The 18277-nt window shown below is 44.5% G+C and overlaps 1 protein-coding gene across 1 annotated transcript; it reads right to left on the reverse strand.

Annotated features, from left to right (window-relative positions):
* Positions 1-527: 527 nt before the first annotated feature.
* Positions 528-1663, reverse strand: LOC118357023 (glyceraldehyde-3-phosphate dehydrogenase-like). Its single transcript, XM_035727820.1, has 2 exons — positions 1217-1663; positions 528-1010 (listed from the first exon to the last, which is right to left on the reverse strand). The coding sequence occupies exons 1-2, from the start codon at positions 1646-1648 to the stop codon at positions 528-530; spliced, it is 915 nt and encodes a 304-aa protein (XP_035583713.1). The 5' UTR covers positions 1649-1663.
* Positions 1664-18277: the final 16614 nt, after the last annotated feature.

The raw sequence follows: 18277 nt of genomic DNA on the forward strand, positions 1-18277 counted from the left end.
AGCTTAATAAAAATCGAATATGGCATGGGACCAAAAGAAAAAAAAATCCCGCAAAGAAGGATTTCTGCCATAGAATCTATCCAGGGTTTCTGGAATCATAGACACCAGAGATCAAAGGGACTCTTTAAAGACCTTTTTTTTTTTTTTTTTTTTGGCTGCGTACAGTATACTTTATTGATGGTACATGACAAGGTAGGGCTCCCCAAGCCCCTCCCCTTCTTCAGGGGGTCTGGGATGGAAACGGTGGAGGTCGGGAGATTCTCAGTGTTTTGCGGGATAAGTTGGGGCAGGGACTCCCCAGCAGCTGAGGGCCTCTCTCTTCCTCTTGCTCTCGCTGGGGCTGGTGGTCCAGGGGGCTCTTACTCCTTGGAGGCCATGTGGACCATAAGGTCCACCACCCGGTTGCTGTAGCCGAATTCATTGTCATACCAGGAAATGAGCTTGACATTTTCTATTGGTGGAAATACAAACAGCCAACTTAGGGGCTGCCTATGATGCTAGATGTCCTATCTAGCATCCAACTGATGCTAGTCGTTGAGAGCAATGCCAGCCCCGGCATCGAAGGTGGAGGAGTGGGTATCACTGTTGAAGTCGCAGGAGACGACCTGGTCCTCAGTGTACCCCAGGATGCCCTTGAGGGGGCCCTCTGACGCCTGCTTCACCACCTTCTTGATGTCATCATATTTGGCAGCTTTCTCCAGGCGGCAGGTCAGATCCACGACGGACACGTTGGGGGTGGGGACACGGAAGGCCATGCCAGTGAGCTTCCCGTTCAGCTCAGGGATGACCTTGCCCACAGCCTTGGCAGCACCAGTGGAAGCAGGGATGATGTTCTGGGCAGCCCCTCGGCCGTCGCGCCACAGCTTCCCAGAGGGACCGTCCACGGTCTTCTGGGTGGCAGTGATGGCATGGACGGTGGTCATGAGTCCCTCCACGATGCCGAAGTTGTCATGGATGACCTTGGCCAGAGGAGCCAAGCAGTTGGTGGTGCAGGAGGCGTTGCTGACAATCTTTTTTTTTTAAGATTTTATTTATTTATTTGACAGAGAGAGACACAGTGAGAGAAGGAACACAAGGGGGAGCAGGAGAGGGAGAAGCAGGCCTCCCGCCGAGCAGGGAGCCCGATGTGGGGCTCGATCCCAGGACCCTGGGATCATGACCTGAGCCAAAGGCAGACGCTTAACGACTGAGCCACCCAGGTGCCCCCGTTGCTGACAATCTTGAGGGAGTTGTCATACTTCCCATGGTTCACACCCATCACGAACATGGGGGCGTCGGCAGAGGGAGCAGAGATGATGACCCTCTTGGCCCCGCCCTTCAAGTGGGCCCCAGCCTTCTCCATGGTGGTGAAGACCCCAGTGGACTCCACAACGTACTCAGCACCAGCATCACCCCACTTGATTTTGGCGGGATCTCGCTCCTGGAAGATGGAGATGGACTTTCCATTGATGACAAGCTTCCCGTTCTCAGCCTTGACTGTACCGTGGAATTTGCCATGGGTGGAATCATACTGGAACATGTAGACCATGTAGTTGAGGTCAATGAAGGGATCATTGATGGCGACAATATCCACTTTGCCAGAGTTAAAAGCAGCCCTGGTGACCAGGCGCCCAATACGGCCAAATCCGTTCACTCCGACCTTCACCATCGTGTCTCAGGGACGTGGCTGGCATTGCACCAGAATTCGCGGCTGTCTGTCCAACGGGGAGGAGCAGAGAGCCTCTTTAAAGACCTTTTTAAATCCGGGCGCCTGGGTGGCTCAGTTGGTTAAGCAACTGCCTTCGGCTCAGGTCATGATTCTGGAGTCCAGGGATCGAGTCCCACATCGGGCTCCCTGCTCAGCAGGGAGTCTGCTTCTCCCTCTGACCCTCTTCCCTCTCATGCTCTCTATCTCTCATTCTCTCTCTCTCTCAAATAAATAAATAAATAAATAAATAAAAAATCTTTAGGGCGCCTGGGTGGCTCAGTTGGTTGGGCGACTGCCTTCGGCTCAGGTCACGATCCTGGAGTCCCGGGATCGAGTCCCACATCGGGCTCCCTGCTTGGCAGAGAGTCTGCTTCTCCTTCTCACCCTCCTCCCTCTCGTGCTCTCTATCTCTAATTCTCTCTCTCTCAAATAAATAAATAAAATCTTTAAAAAAAAAATAAAGACCTTTTTAAATCCTATGGATTAAAAAAAAAAAAAATCAGCAGTGAGTTCTCTCCCCATACCAAACAAAACCATTCCTAGAATTCCAAGATATAAAGTAAAATTTCAAAGCCAAGCTGGTTTGGTTGCTGGAGGAGTTGGGTGTTGTTTTGTTTTGTTTTTAAAGATTTTATTTATTTGAGAGCGCAGAGTAAGAGAGAGAGAGCACACAAGTGGGTAAGAGGGGAGGGGCAGAGGGAGAGGGAGAAGCAGACTCCCCGCTGAGCAGGGAGCCCGATGTGGGGCTCGATCCCAGGACCCCGGGATCATGACCTGAGCAGAAGGCAGTGCTTAACCAACTGAGCCACCCAGGCGCCCCAGAGTTGGGTATTGTGTGTGTGTGTGTGTGTGTGTGTGTGTGTGTGTGTGTGTGTGTTACAGGGAGGAGGCTAATCCCAGACTCCCATCCTATCTTTTACCCCTCATTAAACCTGTAAATCCCTCGTTAAATTAAGTCTGGGGAGGTGCACCTGGGTGGCTTAGTTGGTTGAGCATCCAACTCTTGATTTCAGCTTGGGTCACGATCTTGGGGTCATGAGATCAAGCCCACATTGGGCTCCTTGCTCAGCGCTGAGTCTGCTTGGAGTTCTCTCTTCCTCTGCCCCTCCCCCCACTCACACACTCAATAAATAAATACATACATAAATACATAAATAAAATCTTTAAAAATAAATGAATTAAGTCTGGGGAAAATCCAGGGATCCTACGGTTCTATGGAGCTCAGTATGAAAAAATTCCTTTAATTGAAAGAGGGGGAAACCAAGGCCCGAAGAACTTAGGAGCCCATATCCCAGTGCGAGCTGGTAGCAGAGCAAAGTCAGAACCCAGCTCCTGACTGAGTGTTCTTTCTGTTCCTCCCAGAACAGATCTGTGTTTGGCATAAGCTGGGAAGGCAAGTCAAGAGATAGAAGCTGAACTTCAGAACAGTGACTAAGAAATCGTGAGAAACGACAGCCTCACCTCAACTGAGTAGGTCCTTTTTGGCAAAAAAAGGTCGTTGATAACAAGAGGGCATTTTCCAGCTCTGGTACCACTGATTTTTACTTCTATGGCCTGCCTGGCTTCCAGAGCTCTCCCTCTTCGTGCAGTGAGTGGGGAAACCAAGTGACAAGGACATTCCAGTGTGGGCTGTCAGGATGAAAGGAGATTATCTTCTCTTTCAAACTGATATCTAAATCTCAAATGGAAACAGCCCTAAAGAGACCACTATCAGCAACCAAAAACAGTCTAACCACCATCCTGCTATGGTTCTGTGACCGCACTCTAAGCTGGCATCCCTCTCTGGCATCTCCCCCGTGGGCTCTGGGAGCTAGACAAAGAAGAAGGGGAGAGGAAAAAAAAAATGGGCAGCAGCTGTTGTTACCAAGGGTGAGGTAGAGCAAACTTCTGCCTCAAAGACTCAGAGAACAGCAGTTGGCACATAAACACATGAAGGTTCAGAATCGAGAATAATAGTCATTTGAATCAACCCACAATGCTGGCATGACAGGAAGAATTAGGAGACCCCATTTTATTTTATTTTTATTATTTTTTAAAAATTTTATTTATCTGACAGAGAGAGCACAAGCAAGGGAGAGGGGCAGAAGGAGAGGGAGAAGCAGGCTCCCCGCTGAGCAGGAAGCCGGATGCGGGGCTCGATCCCAGGACCCTGAGATCATGACCTGAGCCAAAGGCAGATGCTTCCCGGACTGAGCCACCCAGGCACCCCCAGGAGACCCCATTTTAATGTAATATGATTTTCAGTTCCTGCTTCATAAATTTTCTGCTACCATCCTCCCTGTGGATTACACCATTGGGAAAAAAAAATAGTAACATGTAATCCTCTCTAATTTTTTTTAATTTAATGTCAATTTTCGTGGGTCATGTTTGTCTTTGATCAAACAATTATGTATCTGCCTGAGCTGGAACTTACTCATTCTCATTTTGTGGGGTGATCTGTTTCAGTTTCTTATGGTATCATTTCCCCAAGTCACCGATATATGTGAAATTATTTTAAATGGCACATGGACAATTTTTAATAGTTGAGTGGTTATTTTAATGTATATTGGAAAAAATATATAATTAGCCCATAGAATCCCTGATTTCATGGGAGTGTTTGCTTAGAACAAAGCTAAAGTAGAAAACCTTAAGAAATATAACTATGTCATAGTAATCTGACTGAAAGGTATGACATTCAGGCTCCCATGGGGAAGTTGCTCTGCTGAGCTAGCCCTCCTGCTGTTTTTCCCCACCCCTAATTCTGCTGGCAGGAGGAGGGAGTGGTCTGATTGGTGAGTTTGGGAAAAGGAGCTGGGCATGCTCACTGAGCCCCTTTCTCTGTGTTAGAAAGGGTTCCCTGCCTTAGAGCAAGGCATCTATGTGGCTCGGCTCAGGGTTGGGGGGATGGAAGTGGGGAGGAGGTCTACAGTTATTCTGCTGGGCCAGTACCTAGGGGTGAGTGGCCTTGTCTAATTGAGGAGCGAGATGTTAGCAAACCCACTTGGCTGTGGTTTTCAAGCCATATTTACCAATCAACATACCAGTAACAAAATTGGTATTTTCCAACTCTGTATGTCTGACTCCTAAGAATATCTCTGGACTGGTCCAAACTCAGGGTCCCTGAAACTCCCACATTTTGTGCAGCCATGAAAGGAATCTCAGAAATAGAGGAGTGTAAATTCTATGAAGAAAATAAATATGGATTCAGTCACTATCTGTATATCCAATCTATTAGCATGTTCTAGGAATTATGGCTGGGTAACAAGTTACCCCAAAATGTAATGGTGTAAAGCAACGTTTTGTGATGCTCATGATTATGAGGGTCACGAATTCCAACAGGGCACAAAGAGGATGCTTTTTCTTTGCTCTGTGATACCAAGAATCATCTGGAAGCTCAATCACTGACATAGCTCATAGTTTATGCTGGCTATTTGGGGGGGGGGAGGAAGGGACTCAATTCCTGTTCACCTGGGCATCTCCATGTGGTCTCTCTGCATGGGCTGCTTTGAGCTTCCTTGAAGCATGGTGGATGGCTTCCAAAGAGTGAGTGTGTTGAGAGAGAGAGCACTCAAGGAAGTAGAAAGGGTAGTCTAGCCTTGGAAATCATGTGGGATGTCACTTCTGCCACATTCTATTCATTCACAAGCCCTGCCTCCGTTTGGGGAGGGGAAATAGGAATACGTTCTGGGAGATCATGCAGGCCCCCAAATTTTGCTGTAGCCATTTTGGAAAGCACAATCAGCCACACAGAGTAGCCGGGTGTAAGAGAAACTGTCTTCCTCTTCCTAAATGTGTCTAACTGGGGCGCCTGGGTGGCTCAGTTCGTTAAGCGTCTGACTCTTGGTTTCGGCTCTCGTTGTGATCTCAGGGTCCTGAGATTGGGCTCTGTGCTCAGTTCCCCATGGGGTCTGTTTGGGATTCTCTCTCCCTCTGCCCCTCCCGGTCATGTGCTCTCTTTCTCACTCTAAAATAAATTAAAAAATAAATCTTTTAAAAAAATTTTTCTATAACTGTGGTAAGAATATGCTACGACTCTGCCATTGTTTGTGGTATTGCGGATCTGTATAGCCATTGCTCTGTCAGCCTACTCTGAATTGTTGATCAACTCTGAAGAAAGCCTGTCCTTTGGGATGGACATGAGGAAGGGTAGGGAGCCACTAAGGTGGGTGACTGGGATGAAAGAGAGAATAAGGCATTCAAAACACCACTGTACTATGGTAGATAATATGATGGCATTTGGTCCATAGAGACAGGCTGGAGTGTAGACAAAGAATTCAGAGATATGTGTGAAATTGCCCCCAGCACCAGAATGAAGTTATGGTGGAATCTGGATCTGCATATTGAAAAACTTTGTGTTATTTATAATATCTTTTTTTTATCATGTATTTTGGCCAATATTTTGTTCTGAAAAATTAAAAACATATAGCCTAAAGCAAGTCAGCCTTTTTTAATAATTAGAGTTCGGTATTTGTTTCAAATTTAAAATTTATTTGAGTATGAGTTGACTTCTTTTAGTATTGAGATAATTCCATGCTAAGAGATCTAAGGAGAGTAGCTTGATCCTTGCTCAGGCCAAAGTGCTGAAGAGGGGGAGAAGCATTCCCTGGGGCCAGGCTGGGAGGTGGCAGCAGGAATTGGGGTGGAAAAGTCTCATAAGAAGGTGGGACCCGGAGACAGAGGATGACAGCTGCTTGGCCAGGTGGCCTCCCTCACCAGGAGATGCTGCTCAGGCTGTAAGCCCACAGAAGCTCTAAAAGGCCTGCAACCATGACCTTAGATCATCACATTTCTATTAATATTCTCATGAAGAAGATTCCAGACCCCACCAGCATGATCTCAGACTCTGGTCTTTGCAAAGCAACCCCCAGGCATGTTGAAGAATGTGCAGGATGTGGGGCACCTGGGTGGCACAGTCAGTTAAGTGTCCGAATCTTGGTTTTGGCTCAGGTCATGATCTCGGGGTCCTGGGATCAAGCCCCGCATCCGGCTCTGTGTTTAACATGGAGTCTGCTTGAGACTCTCTCTCTCTCTCCCTTTCCCTCTGCCCTTCCCAGGTGCTGTCTGTCTGTCTCTCTCACTTTCAAATAAATAAATCTTAAAAAAAAAAAAAAAGGAATGTGCAGGATGCTGTCTCATGCATATGCAACAAGCCCTCTTGGTTCTTCTTGCTGTCTTGCCTAATGTTGTTGCCAGTGATTCTTGGGGATGACTGGTCCTTGGACACATCACTGTGTCCCCAACTCTGGCCTCAGAGAGGAGACATCAAGCCCTTTTGGGCGTCCAACTTGAACCTTCCCTTGATCGCTCACAGCCCCACAATGACTAAGTTGAAATGAAGACGACATCTCTGAGGGGTTGGGTACAATGAAATGAACTCTGTATAATGCAGAGCCTCATAGTCCTGCTCAATGTGGCTTCTCTGAGAGCTCAGATCTGCTCTGGGATCCCCCAAAGGGCTGCCTCCTGCTTCCACCTGGAGGGACTCGCCCTGCCCCCACTACAAAAATCCCAGACTGGCATCACATTTTGCAACATCTGCTGGGGAAAAGGAAGGAGTTCCCACGCCCTTCTCATAGCCCACCTCCTCTTGGCCTCAGCCAGAATCCGCCTCTTCCCAGAATGACTGAGAGGAAAGGCTGCCCCAGCTTGTCCCCCACTCCCTGCCTCCAGATGTGATTGGCCCTCTGGCTGCTGCGAGACACTCACAACAGCAAATGGTCCAGCAGCAATACCTTACTCAACAGGTCTTGATCACCGCCAACAGAAGGTCACCTGCACGATTGTTCTAAGCCGGGCCAGGTCCTTCCCAAGTCTCTCCTGCAGAGGAAGGGGACCATGAAGCTATCTCGTGTCTCCCACCAGTCTCTGCAACTACTCTTCTGTGGGACCCAGCTTGACCACACACACCATCCATACAGAGAAAAGATCCACTTATTCCAAAGTAACGACAAAGTCCGTGGAGACATACCTCCTATTCATATGATCGCCCAGAGCACTTAGCTTATTTATCTCAACATCTGTATAGAGATAAACAGTGGCCTCTCAGGGTTCCCAAAAGAAAGGGGTGGGGTCTCCTTGGTTCCTCAGTTTATATTTATGTTATTCAAAGACTGTCTGAAATATTTTTCCAAGAACAAAGAGTTCGTTTTTCCCAAAAGTCATTCAGAAAGGGCTTACAACTTTATTTTTTTGTTTAAGGATTTTATTTATTTACTTGAGAGAGAGAGAGAGCACAAGCAGGGAGGAGGGGTAGAGGGGGAAGCAGGCTCCCCGCTGAGCAGGGAGCCCAATGTGTGGCTCCATCCCAGGACCCTGAGATCATGATCTGAGCCAAAGGCAGATGCTTAACCCACTGAGCCACCCAGGCACCCAATGGCTTACAACTTTAAATCATACTTTTTCCCAATTTTTTTTGTCATCAAAGTTCTAAAAAAATCCCAGGGCATCCCATAACATTTATTCATCTCCTACCTGAGAAAAATTGGAAGGCTTCCATGTATCACACGTTTATAGGAAGTACTTAACCATTGTTATTTGTGGATGATGATGATGTGCATTTGGAACCTCTGGCAAGTGGCTGCTGCCTGCCAAGGACCAAGAATGACTATTTTATGAGCTGCCATATTGCAAAATGCAGACTTGCAGAAGGAAGCCAAAGTGCATCTCTCAGCTCCACAGCTTGCAGGGGCTCACCTGATCCCTGAATGACACCATCCTCTATTCTTTTTTTTTATGTTATGTTAATCACCATACATTACATCATTAGTTTTTGATGTAGTGTTCCATGATTCATTGTTTGTGCATAACACCCAGTGCTCCACGCAGAACGTGCCCTCCTTAATACCCATCACCGGGCTAACCCATCCCCCTCCCCCTTCCCTCTAGGACCCTCAGTTTGTTTTTCAGAGTCCATCGTCTCTCATGGTTTGTCTCCTCCTCCGATTTCCCCCCTTCATTTTTTCCCTTCCTACTATCTTCTTCTTCTTTTTTTTTTTTAACATATAATGTATTATTTGTTTCAGAAGTACAGATCTGTGATTCAACAGTCTTGCACAATTCACAGCGCTCACCATAGCACATACCCTCCCCAGTGTCTATCACCCAGCCACCCCCTCCCTCCCACCCCCCACCACTCCAGCAACCCTCAGTTTGTTTCCTGAGATTAAGAATTCCTCATATCAGTGAGGTCATATGATACATGTCTTTCTCTGATTGACTTATTTCACTCAGCATAACACCCTCCAGTTCCATCCACGTCGTTGTAAATGGCAAGATTGCATTCCTTTTGATGGCTGCATAATATTCCATTGTATATATATACGACATCTTCTTTATCCATTCATCTGTCGATGGACATCTTGGCTCTTTCCATAGTTTGGCTATTGTGGACATTGCTGCTATAAACATCGGGGTGCAAGTACCCCTTCGGATCATCCTCTATTCTTACACTATCTGTCTGCACTCTTTTGCTCATGACTTGAACTTTTTCTGGATTAGAAACTCAGGTGTTCTTAGCAGATTCTCGCCCTGGGGTCCAGTGCAGTGCAAGTCGATGAATCTGATCCCAGTTTAGAGAAAATCCCTTTTGATTCAGCATTTGGTTCAATAGCCAAGACCTTAGCTAACGTTGAAAGCTGTATTATTTTATTTTTCTATAGATCAAATGAATTCCAACTCTTGGCCAATATCCTACCAGGCTTTTAATTTTTATTGGAGGGAGCTCCTTTCCCTCTCAGGATGACAGAAGAATTCAAGAATGTGAATGCTGACGGACTAAGTATCTCTAGGCTTCAGTTCATCTTGGTTGTTACTGACAGGCTTATTGCTTAAATCTGTATAGTCCTGGGAATGATTCTGCTTTGTGCCACGGCTGGAGACACTAGTTCCTAGAGTCTGGCCTTTTTAGGTGCACCATAGACCTACTCTTTTTTGAAATACTTCTAGGGAATGAAGCACAGGTCCTACTAAAAGAAATCACATCTTTTTTTTTTTTAATGGCAAGATATTTGCAAACGACATATCTGTTTTTTTAATTTTCTTATTATTTACATATAATGTATTATTTGTTTCAGGGGTACAGGTCTGTGATTCATTAGTCTTATGCCATACACAGTGCTCACCACAGCAAATACCCTCCCCAATGTCTATCACCAGCCACCCCATCCCTCCCACCCACCTCCACTCCAGCAACCCTCAGTTCGTTTCCTGAGATTAAGAAACTCTTATGGTCTGTCTCCCTCTCTGGTTTCATCTTGTTTCATTTTTCCCTCTGCCTTGTTTCTCAAATTCCACATATCAGTGAGATATATAACTCTCTTTCTCTGATTGACTTATTTCACTTAGCATAATACCCTCGAGTTCTATCCAAATCGTTGCAAATGGAAAGATTTCATTTTTTTGATGGCTGCATAATATTTTTGATACATATTCCATTGTATATATGAACCACATCTTCTTTATCCATTCATCTGTCGATGGACTTCTGGGCTCTTTCCACAGTTTGGCTATTGTGGACATTGCTGCTATAAACATTGGGGTGCATGTACCCCTTCGGATCCCTACATTTGTATCTTTGGGGTAAATACCCAGTAGTGCAATTCCTGGGTTATAGGGTAGCTCTATTTTCAACTGTTTGAGGAACCTCCATACTGTTTTCCAGAGAACCACATCCTTTCCATTCAGCTGCCAGCCACAAAGCACTTCTAAAGAGCCTGCCTCCCCAGCCTACCCTACCCCTGAACACACACCATCATCTCTTCAATCGGTTTAGGCTTTAGGGGGAGAAAAAGGCCAGAAGGAGAGGTTGTTCAGAAGCTACTTCTTTAGCCCCCGAGGCAAGAGTTTTCAAAGGCAACTGCTTTCTTGGAATGAGGGAGGGAAAATACAATCAGAAAACAAAACAGGGCGCCTGGGTGGCTCAGTCGGTTAAGCGACTGCCTTCGGCTCAGGTCACGATCCTGGAGTCCCGGAATCGAGTCCCACATCGGGCTCCCTGCTCAGCGGGGGGTCTGCTTCTCCCTCTGACCCTCCCCCCTCTCATGCTCTCTCTCCATTCTCACTCTCTCAAATAAATAAATAAAATCTTAAAAAAAAAAGAAAACAAAACAGTGCCTGGTATTCTTTCTGATTTCTCTAAAATAGCATAAGTAAGACACAAATTAATATTCTAAAAAAAAATTGTCTTGCTGCAACTCAATACAAGAAGAACAAGCTGGGGTCCACTGAATAAGGCTCTGCCTTAGGGGCTGTCCAGCCCTCAGGAGCCTTTTATCTGGTAGTAGATCAAACACAAATTCCTGTAGCAGAGCTGAACGTTCAACAGCTACCAGAGAGTAAAAGTGAAATTCTATGGAATCCCAGAGATGGAGAGATTCCCTCCCATGGGGGGACCTTCTGGAAGACATGATCCTTGAACAGGGGAGTATCAACTTGGAGAGGAGTTGCTATTTCTCCCAGAAGTCAGGGTACTGGGGCAGGGTGCATTTCAGGCAAGGGACAGGAGAACAAAGCAAGTGAGCCAGGAAAGTGTGATCTGGCCAAAGCTCAGGGATGCCTGAGATCTGAATGGGAGACTCAGTTCTATTGTGGGCAGGTGAGGGGCAAGTGTGGTCACAACAGGAGCGGGGATGTGTTTCTTTTCTTTCTTTCTTTCTTTCTTCTTTCTTTCTTTTTTCTTTCTTTCTTTCTTGGTTTCTTTCTTTCTTGATTTCTTGATTTCTTGATTTCTTTCTTTCTTTCTTTTTAAGAGATTTTATTTATTTAACAGAGAGAGTGAGCACAAGCGGGGAGCAGCAGAGGGAGAGGGAGAAGCAGACTCCCCACTGAGCAGGAAGCCCGACGTAGGGCTTGATCCCAGGACCCTGAGATCATGGCCTGAGCTGAAGGCAGACATGTTTCTAACAGCCTTATTGCAGTCCTAGTTTGGGAATGAATATTCCCAAAGAACATTGAACATTCCAATGAACATTCCCAAGAGTGCTTTGACCAATTCACAATGGCAGTATAAAGACTCCCAGCTCCTCTGCCTTATTTTATGCAGACTGGGGAGTAGATGGGATAGGGTTGCTGCTAAGACAGCAGGATCTGCCAACACCCGACATGCTTTGAACAGAAATGCCTGACCCCAACCTCTTAGTGACTTGTGTCTGTCCTCTTTAGAATATGAGGGTACGTGATACCTTTCGTTTTCAGCCTTAAGACCTAGCCAGATTCTGGGACAATGGAAAAAAGCCCACTTGCCTCCTATTACACAAGGCTGTAATTCTGGTGGAAGAATTTTGCTATGGGCTTGATGGAAGATATTTAGATATTGCAGCTTTCTTTGGAAAACACCCACGAGTCTATTTGCAAAGTCCTCTGTTTTGGAGCGATGGAGTGTTTTGTTAAGTTTCATCAGGAAAAGAAGAGAAAGAAAAACGACTAGTCTTGCATTGTTTAAAATGGTATTATCGGGGGTAAAAAGGTGATGATGATTTAGTAGCTGTGATCTTTCATTCGTTCTTACATTCATAAATTCAACACATATCTATCGAGCTCCTGGGTAGTGGAAATCTGTTGATTTTCTGCCTACCGTGTAGTCTCCTCTTCCTTCTTTCTTCTCATAACAGAATTCTAATTTTCTTTGGTGACCTCAACCCCCACACCAATGCGTTTGATTTGGTGGCTCCAGCCTTGACTCCAGAGGCAAACACATGACTCAGGCCAGGGCAGAGATCATATCCTAGCAAATGGGTCAGGGATGGGCATATGATGCAATCAGAGCCCACGTAGCTGGATCCCTTAACTACTACAGAGAGACTATGAAGAAATAACCCTTTATCCTACCGAAATTGAAATTGAAGTTGTAAGCCTGGAGATACTAATGCCACAAGGGTAGACTTGGGAGTTAAAAAATAGAGAGTGCAAAATAGAGAGTGCAAAACAGAGTCCTAAATATCAGTTTGGATCCCTTGATCCACCCTTGCCTGAATACCCCCTGGACTTCACAGTTACATGACCTTGTTTTATTCAAGTCTGTGTGGGTTACATTTAGGCAGTTGCATTTGAATGAGTCTTATTTATTTATATATTTATTCATTTATTATTATTTTTTTACTTTTTGTGTTTGAACGAGTCTTAATGGAAACAACCTGGAATCCTGATCTGGTGTCATAGGGTCTCATTATGAACATAGCCCTAAAAATTATAACCCTAAATAAGAATAAAGCACAGCCCAGTCCCAACCTTTGCTATGACATAATAATAACTCATTGGATCCACTTGGGACAAAGAAGACCCTTCACTGGCCCATCCAGACTAAGTACCTCAACAGTATTTTTTTTTTTTTTTTAACTACAACATCACAACCAGTTAACAGATTTCAGGCAGGAAAGTCTTAGGGTCACCATTGCGTGGGGCACCTTGTTGATTTTCTGTCCTTGCGCAATAGTTTTCCTCTTTTGCCAGAGGTCCAACGTGTCCTGAGCAGAACCATCTGTTTTGGTTTTTCCATTACCTAGCTGTGCGTCCTTGGGCAAAATATTTCATCTCCGTTGTGCCTAAATGTCCTCATCTCTGAAATGGGGTGGGGAGAAACAATATTCCTGCCTTACCTTAGAGGATTTCTCTGAAGTGAAAATAATGTTTGATTTAAACATTTAAACGCAATTTAAAAATTTAAAAGCCCAATAAAAACAAAAAGGTGAAAATGTATACTTACATATTCCAGGCAAAACTTGTCTTTATTTTGAATTGGCTGAACAACCTTAGATACAGTGGTATGTCAGCAAATGTTTGACAGGGTCTCTGGAGGAAGAGAACTACCCTGATTTACAGCACTGACAGATTCCCACAGTGCAAACATTCCCATTGTGATCGGTTTTCATCTACCAATCAGCTTACAGAATTCCTGAGTCTCAGCTCCCATGTGTGGACCTGCACAAGCACGACATTGCTCGGGCATACTGGTCAACCTTAACCTCACCTGCTTCAGTTTCATTTATAATAAGACTTGTTTGGACAAATGCTCACTGAAGTATATTTCATCTTCGTGATGGCACGATCTCATTATTTTATATTTATCAGTTAGATGAATCCTGCATAAACTTACAAGCATACAAGAGCCATCTTTTTGAAAGGGGCATTGCAGTGATCTATAGTTGTAATGACACTTTTTGTCTTAGCTATGGCATGCCTAGGAGGGCTCTTGGCATTGAAGCCTGACCAATCCTCAACTGCATTAATTTCTAGTTCTATAATATTTCGACCACTCCTGTGCAAGGAATTTTTCTGATTGCACTTTTGGGTAAACATCATACACGTCACTATAGTGTATGGATACATAAATATAAATATTTTATTTTATTTTATTTTTTAAAGATTTTATTTATTTATTTGAGAGAGAGAGCATGTGAGAGGGGGGAGGGTCAGAGGGAGAAGCAGACTCCCCGCTGAGCAGGGAGCCCGATGTGGGATTCGATCCCTGGACTCCAGGATCATGATCTGAGCCGAAGGCAGTCGCTTAACCAACTGAGCCACCCAGGTGCCCTAGATATAAATATTTTAAACAATCACTTCCTGAGCTTGTTTAAGGATGTCCCTCAGACCACTGATTTAGGCTTAAATCAGTGTTCGGAACCACATTCAGTAGATCTGAGTCTCTCACAGTTCCTTTATGTCTTTTTGTGAATTACTTGAAAAACAAACAAGATGCCCCCCATTAAGTAACTGTGAGGCATGTTTTGAAGCTACCACATCTTCTCCCATCTTCACTACCCAAAAAGCTCAGTGACAACAAGGACAACATCAGGAAAGCATCAGCTCTCCTGTGGAGCAGAAGCAGAATTCTAAATTGACCGTGACTAAATCATTCATTTTTCTCAGGAACACGTGGGCTTTCCCCAGGCTTTCTCGCTGTGATAAGTAATCTCTGTGAGCGTCAAGCTTCTGGAAGCACTGGAGGCTTCCCATAAATGCATCTGACCAATGAACAGGGCGGAAACACTAAAATGAAAAGCGGTGACATCAGGTGACAGGTCCTGCACGGGAGGGTTACTCTTCAGGCAGCGCAGTTGACCCTGACCTTGTGCTGTTCCGTCATTTCCGGGGGGCTGAGTTATCTTGTTGGTTTTGTAAAAACAAAATGTGTCAACTGATACTTGTGAAATGACATTCTGCACACGGTTATTCATTGGAATTGTTGGTAACTGTAGAAGTCTGGAAATCATGTCAAAGTCCACCAACGATGAGCTAAACTATGGTACAATGGAAAACCATGACCCCATCAGTAGGAAAGAAAGAAGGAAGTGTTGGCATTCTGATATGGAAAGCTCTTCTTGTAAGTGCACAGCCTGGACTTCAGACTGTTACCCTACTTATAAATGACAAAAATAAATAAATAAGCAAACACAGAGAGTGGTAACATAGGTTTCTTCTAGAAAGGAAAAGAGAGCCTGGGGGCAGGAATGGGAAGAATGGTCTTTACCATAGGCTTTTTATGTTGTTTGTGTTTTCTATGACAGTATGTTTCATCTCTACACACATACACACACACACACACTCCCCCCCCACTTTGGTTTATTTTTTAAGACATTCTTAAGACAAATACCCTATGATTTCACTCATATGTCCGGAATTTAAGAAACAAAACAGATGAACATAGGGGAAGGGAAGGAAAATAAAATAGGATAAAGCAGAGAGGGAGGCAAAGTATAAGAGACTCTTGATTGCAGGAAACAAACTGAGGGTTGCTGGAAGGGAGAGGGGTGTGGGGATGGGGTAACTGGGCGATGGGCATTAAGGAGGGCACATGATGTGATGAGCACTGGGTATGATATGCAACTGAGGAATTGCTCTACTCCTGAAACTAATACTCCACTCTATGTGAACTAACTTGAATTTAAATAAAATCTTGAATGAAAAGAAAAACATTGCTGCTTTCCTTGGGGAACACCCATGAGTCTATTTGTAAAGTTCTCTTTGAAGTGATGGTTTTTTTAAAATTCAAGAAGAGGGGCACCTGGCTGGCTTAGTCAGTAGACATGTGACTCTTCACCTTGGGGTTGTGAGTTTGAGCCCCAAGTTGGGTCTAGAGATTATTTAAAAATAAAATCTTTAAAAAAAATTCAAGTATAAAAAATAATAAAAATTTTAAAATAAAAAAATTCAGTATAATTAACATACAGTTCAGTATAATCAAATATAACTAACATAGTTTCTGGTGTACAATACAATGATTGACAATTCTATACATTACTCAGTGCTCATCATGGTAAGTGTAACTTTTTTTTTTAAAACCCACTCCTGCATTGTCTTCTCCCCAGGAACAACCTCTCCACTGTCTGCCATGATAAGGACACTCTTTTTGGTTTGTTTCAAGTTGTTACTTAAATTCTAGTTGGTTGACATACAGTGTGGTACAGATTTCAGGAGACTTTAGTGATTCATCACTTACATACAACACCCAGTGCTCATGTCCTCCTTAGTGCCCATCCCCCATCCAGCCCATCCCCCTACCCTCCTCCCTCCATCAACCCTCAGTTTGTTCTCTACAGTCAAGAGTCTCTTTTGGTTTGCCTTCCTCTCTTTTTCTGTTTTTCCCCCTTCCCCTATGTTCATCTGTTCTGTTTCATGATAAGTATACTCTTACTCCCCTTCCCCTATTTCATGATGGGGCATTTTATAAGTTTCGCCGGGAAAAATATTCCGAATTATGGAAAAATATATATAATATTTATCATTTAACCATTCACAAATGTGCAATTTAGTAACACCAGATACAACATTCACAATGTTGTATACCCATCACCACTATCTACACTCAAATCATTTTCGTGACCTCCAACTCTACACCCAGGAAACACTAACTTTCTCACCCGCCGCCTCCCTTCCCCTGGGAATCTCCGGTCTACTTTCTGTCTCTATGAATTGGCCTAGTCTAGGTACCTTGCATAACTGTGAAATCATACAATATTTGTTTTGTGTCTGTTTTCTTTCACTATCCTATATCCCTTTTTAATTTTTTAAAAATTTTTATTTATGTATTATTTTCCCATACAGACTTTCTAAAGGACACATCTAGCAACTGGATCTGTAAAGTTGTGAAAGTCTGAAGTGTCTTTCGTGTTGTTAGAAACACAGAGAACAGACCTTGTGAAATAGGTGGATGTGCCTGGGACAAGGTAGCACCAGTTTCTGATGTTTCCTGGAAACCCCTTTGTAACTTTTAAAAGGTTAACTAGTAGCCTAGCTTGCTAACACCCTCCCGGCTCCAAAAATGACCTGAAACAGCCACCACTGTCCATGCGCTTTGGCTCACATAAGACAGGGTTCTTTAACTGGGGCTCCCAGGGACCTTGCGAGGGTCCAGAAGTCTTTTCTGAAATTGTATGCCAATTTGTGGTATGCTGGCCTTGAACTTGAGCATTCTGATTTTCAAAGGGCTCTTTGAGCCAGTAAAAAAAAAAAAAAAAAAAAAAAAGGCTTAAGCACCATTGCTAAATGGAATCATTAATGCTGTCCCCTCCCACGAAACACATATAAAAGCTCTTCCTTCATCAACTGGTTTGTCTACATACGTGATCGATGAACCCACACCAAAAGACAAGCCACTGACATGGGCCCGATGAAAGAAGTCTCTGGCTTAAAAACATGATCCTCAGAATTTCCATACTTAATATAAAATATTATGACACATGTGATTTGGTGACAAGGGAAAAGGACCATAGCACAAGGGTACATGAGTGCAGAATTGTCACATGAGATTGAGAGCTTTTCTCATTCACTTCATAAATAGGTACCAAGGACCTGCTCTGTTCAGGTCTAAGTGCTCAGGATAAGGCTGTGAATGAAACAATGTCTCCGCCCTATGGGGCTCCCATCCTATTGGTAAGATTTAGACAATTAAGGAGTGAAAAGAGGTAGGACCCTTTTCAGATACTCCTACCTGCTTCAGTGAAATCGGATGGAGAGTGGCCGGAGGTTTGCTTTTCTATAAGGTGGTTGGGGAATTCCTTTCTGGGTGTAACACTCGAGCTGACTCCTGAAGGCCAAGAAGAGGCAGCCATGGAAAGAGTGGGGACAAAGGCACACTGGGCAGAGGGGACAGGCCGTGCAGCACCTCAAGCTGCCAAGGAGATGGGAAGTCCTGAACGCTGAGGGCGTCCATGGGCCCAACAGCCAGCCCTGCCTTTCATGGACTCCTCACACGGGGCTCCTTCCTCTTTCTCTTCAACACTAAAGTCCTTACCCTCTTTTATCCCATTCATCTTTCAGCAACCAGCACGATTCCAGCCCTCAGTGTTCCTTCTTTTCCTACAAAATCCTTTTGGGCCCTTGATGGCTTCACTGCCTCACCATCTGTGTCAACACCTCATTGAGCCAAGAGAACTTGGAGCTCCTGGAGAAGCATGTCTGCTCCTTCTTAATGGTCGTGGACGACAGACAACTTGGCAAACCTCAGAGAGCAGGGTGGGCAGGACACCCACGATGGCCACAGATGCCGGAGTGGCCTTTTTGACTGAGCCTCAGATGCATAACGATCCTCAAATTTAGATTTGGCCATTATTTGCCACGCACTGTGTGTTAAAACTACTATCTATTAAACACGTATACCATATATATAAAACATTTACC

Source organism: Zalophus californianus, chromosome 5 (assembly GCF_009762305.2).
Source record: "Zalophus californianus isolate mZalCal1 chromosome 5, mZalCal1.pri.v2, whole genome shotgun sequence".
Classification (NCBI taxonomy): domain Eukaryota; kingdom Metazoa; phylum Chordata; class Mammalia; order Carnivora; family Otariidae; genus Zalophus; species Zalophus californianus.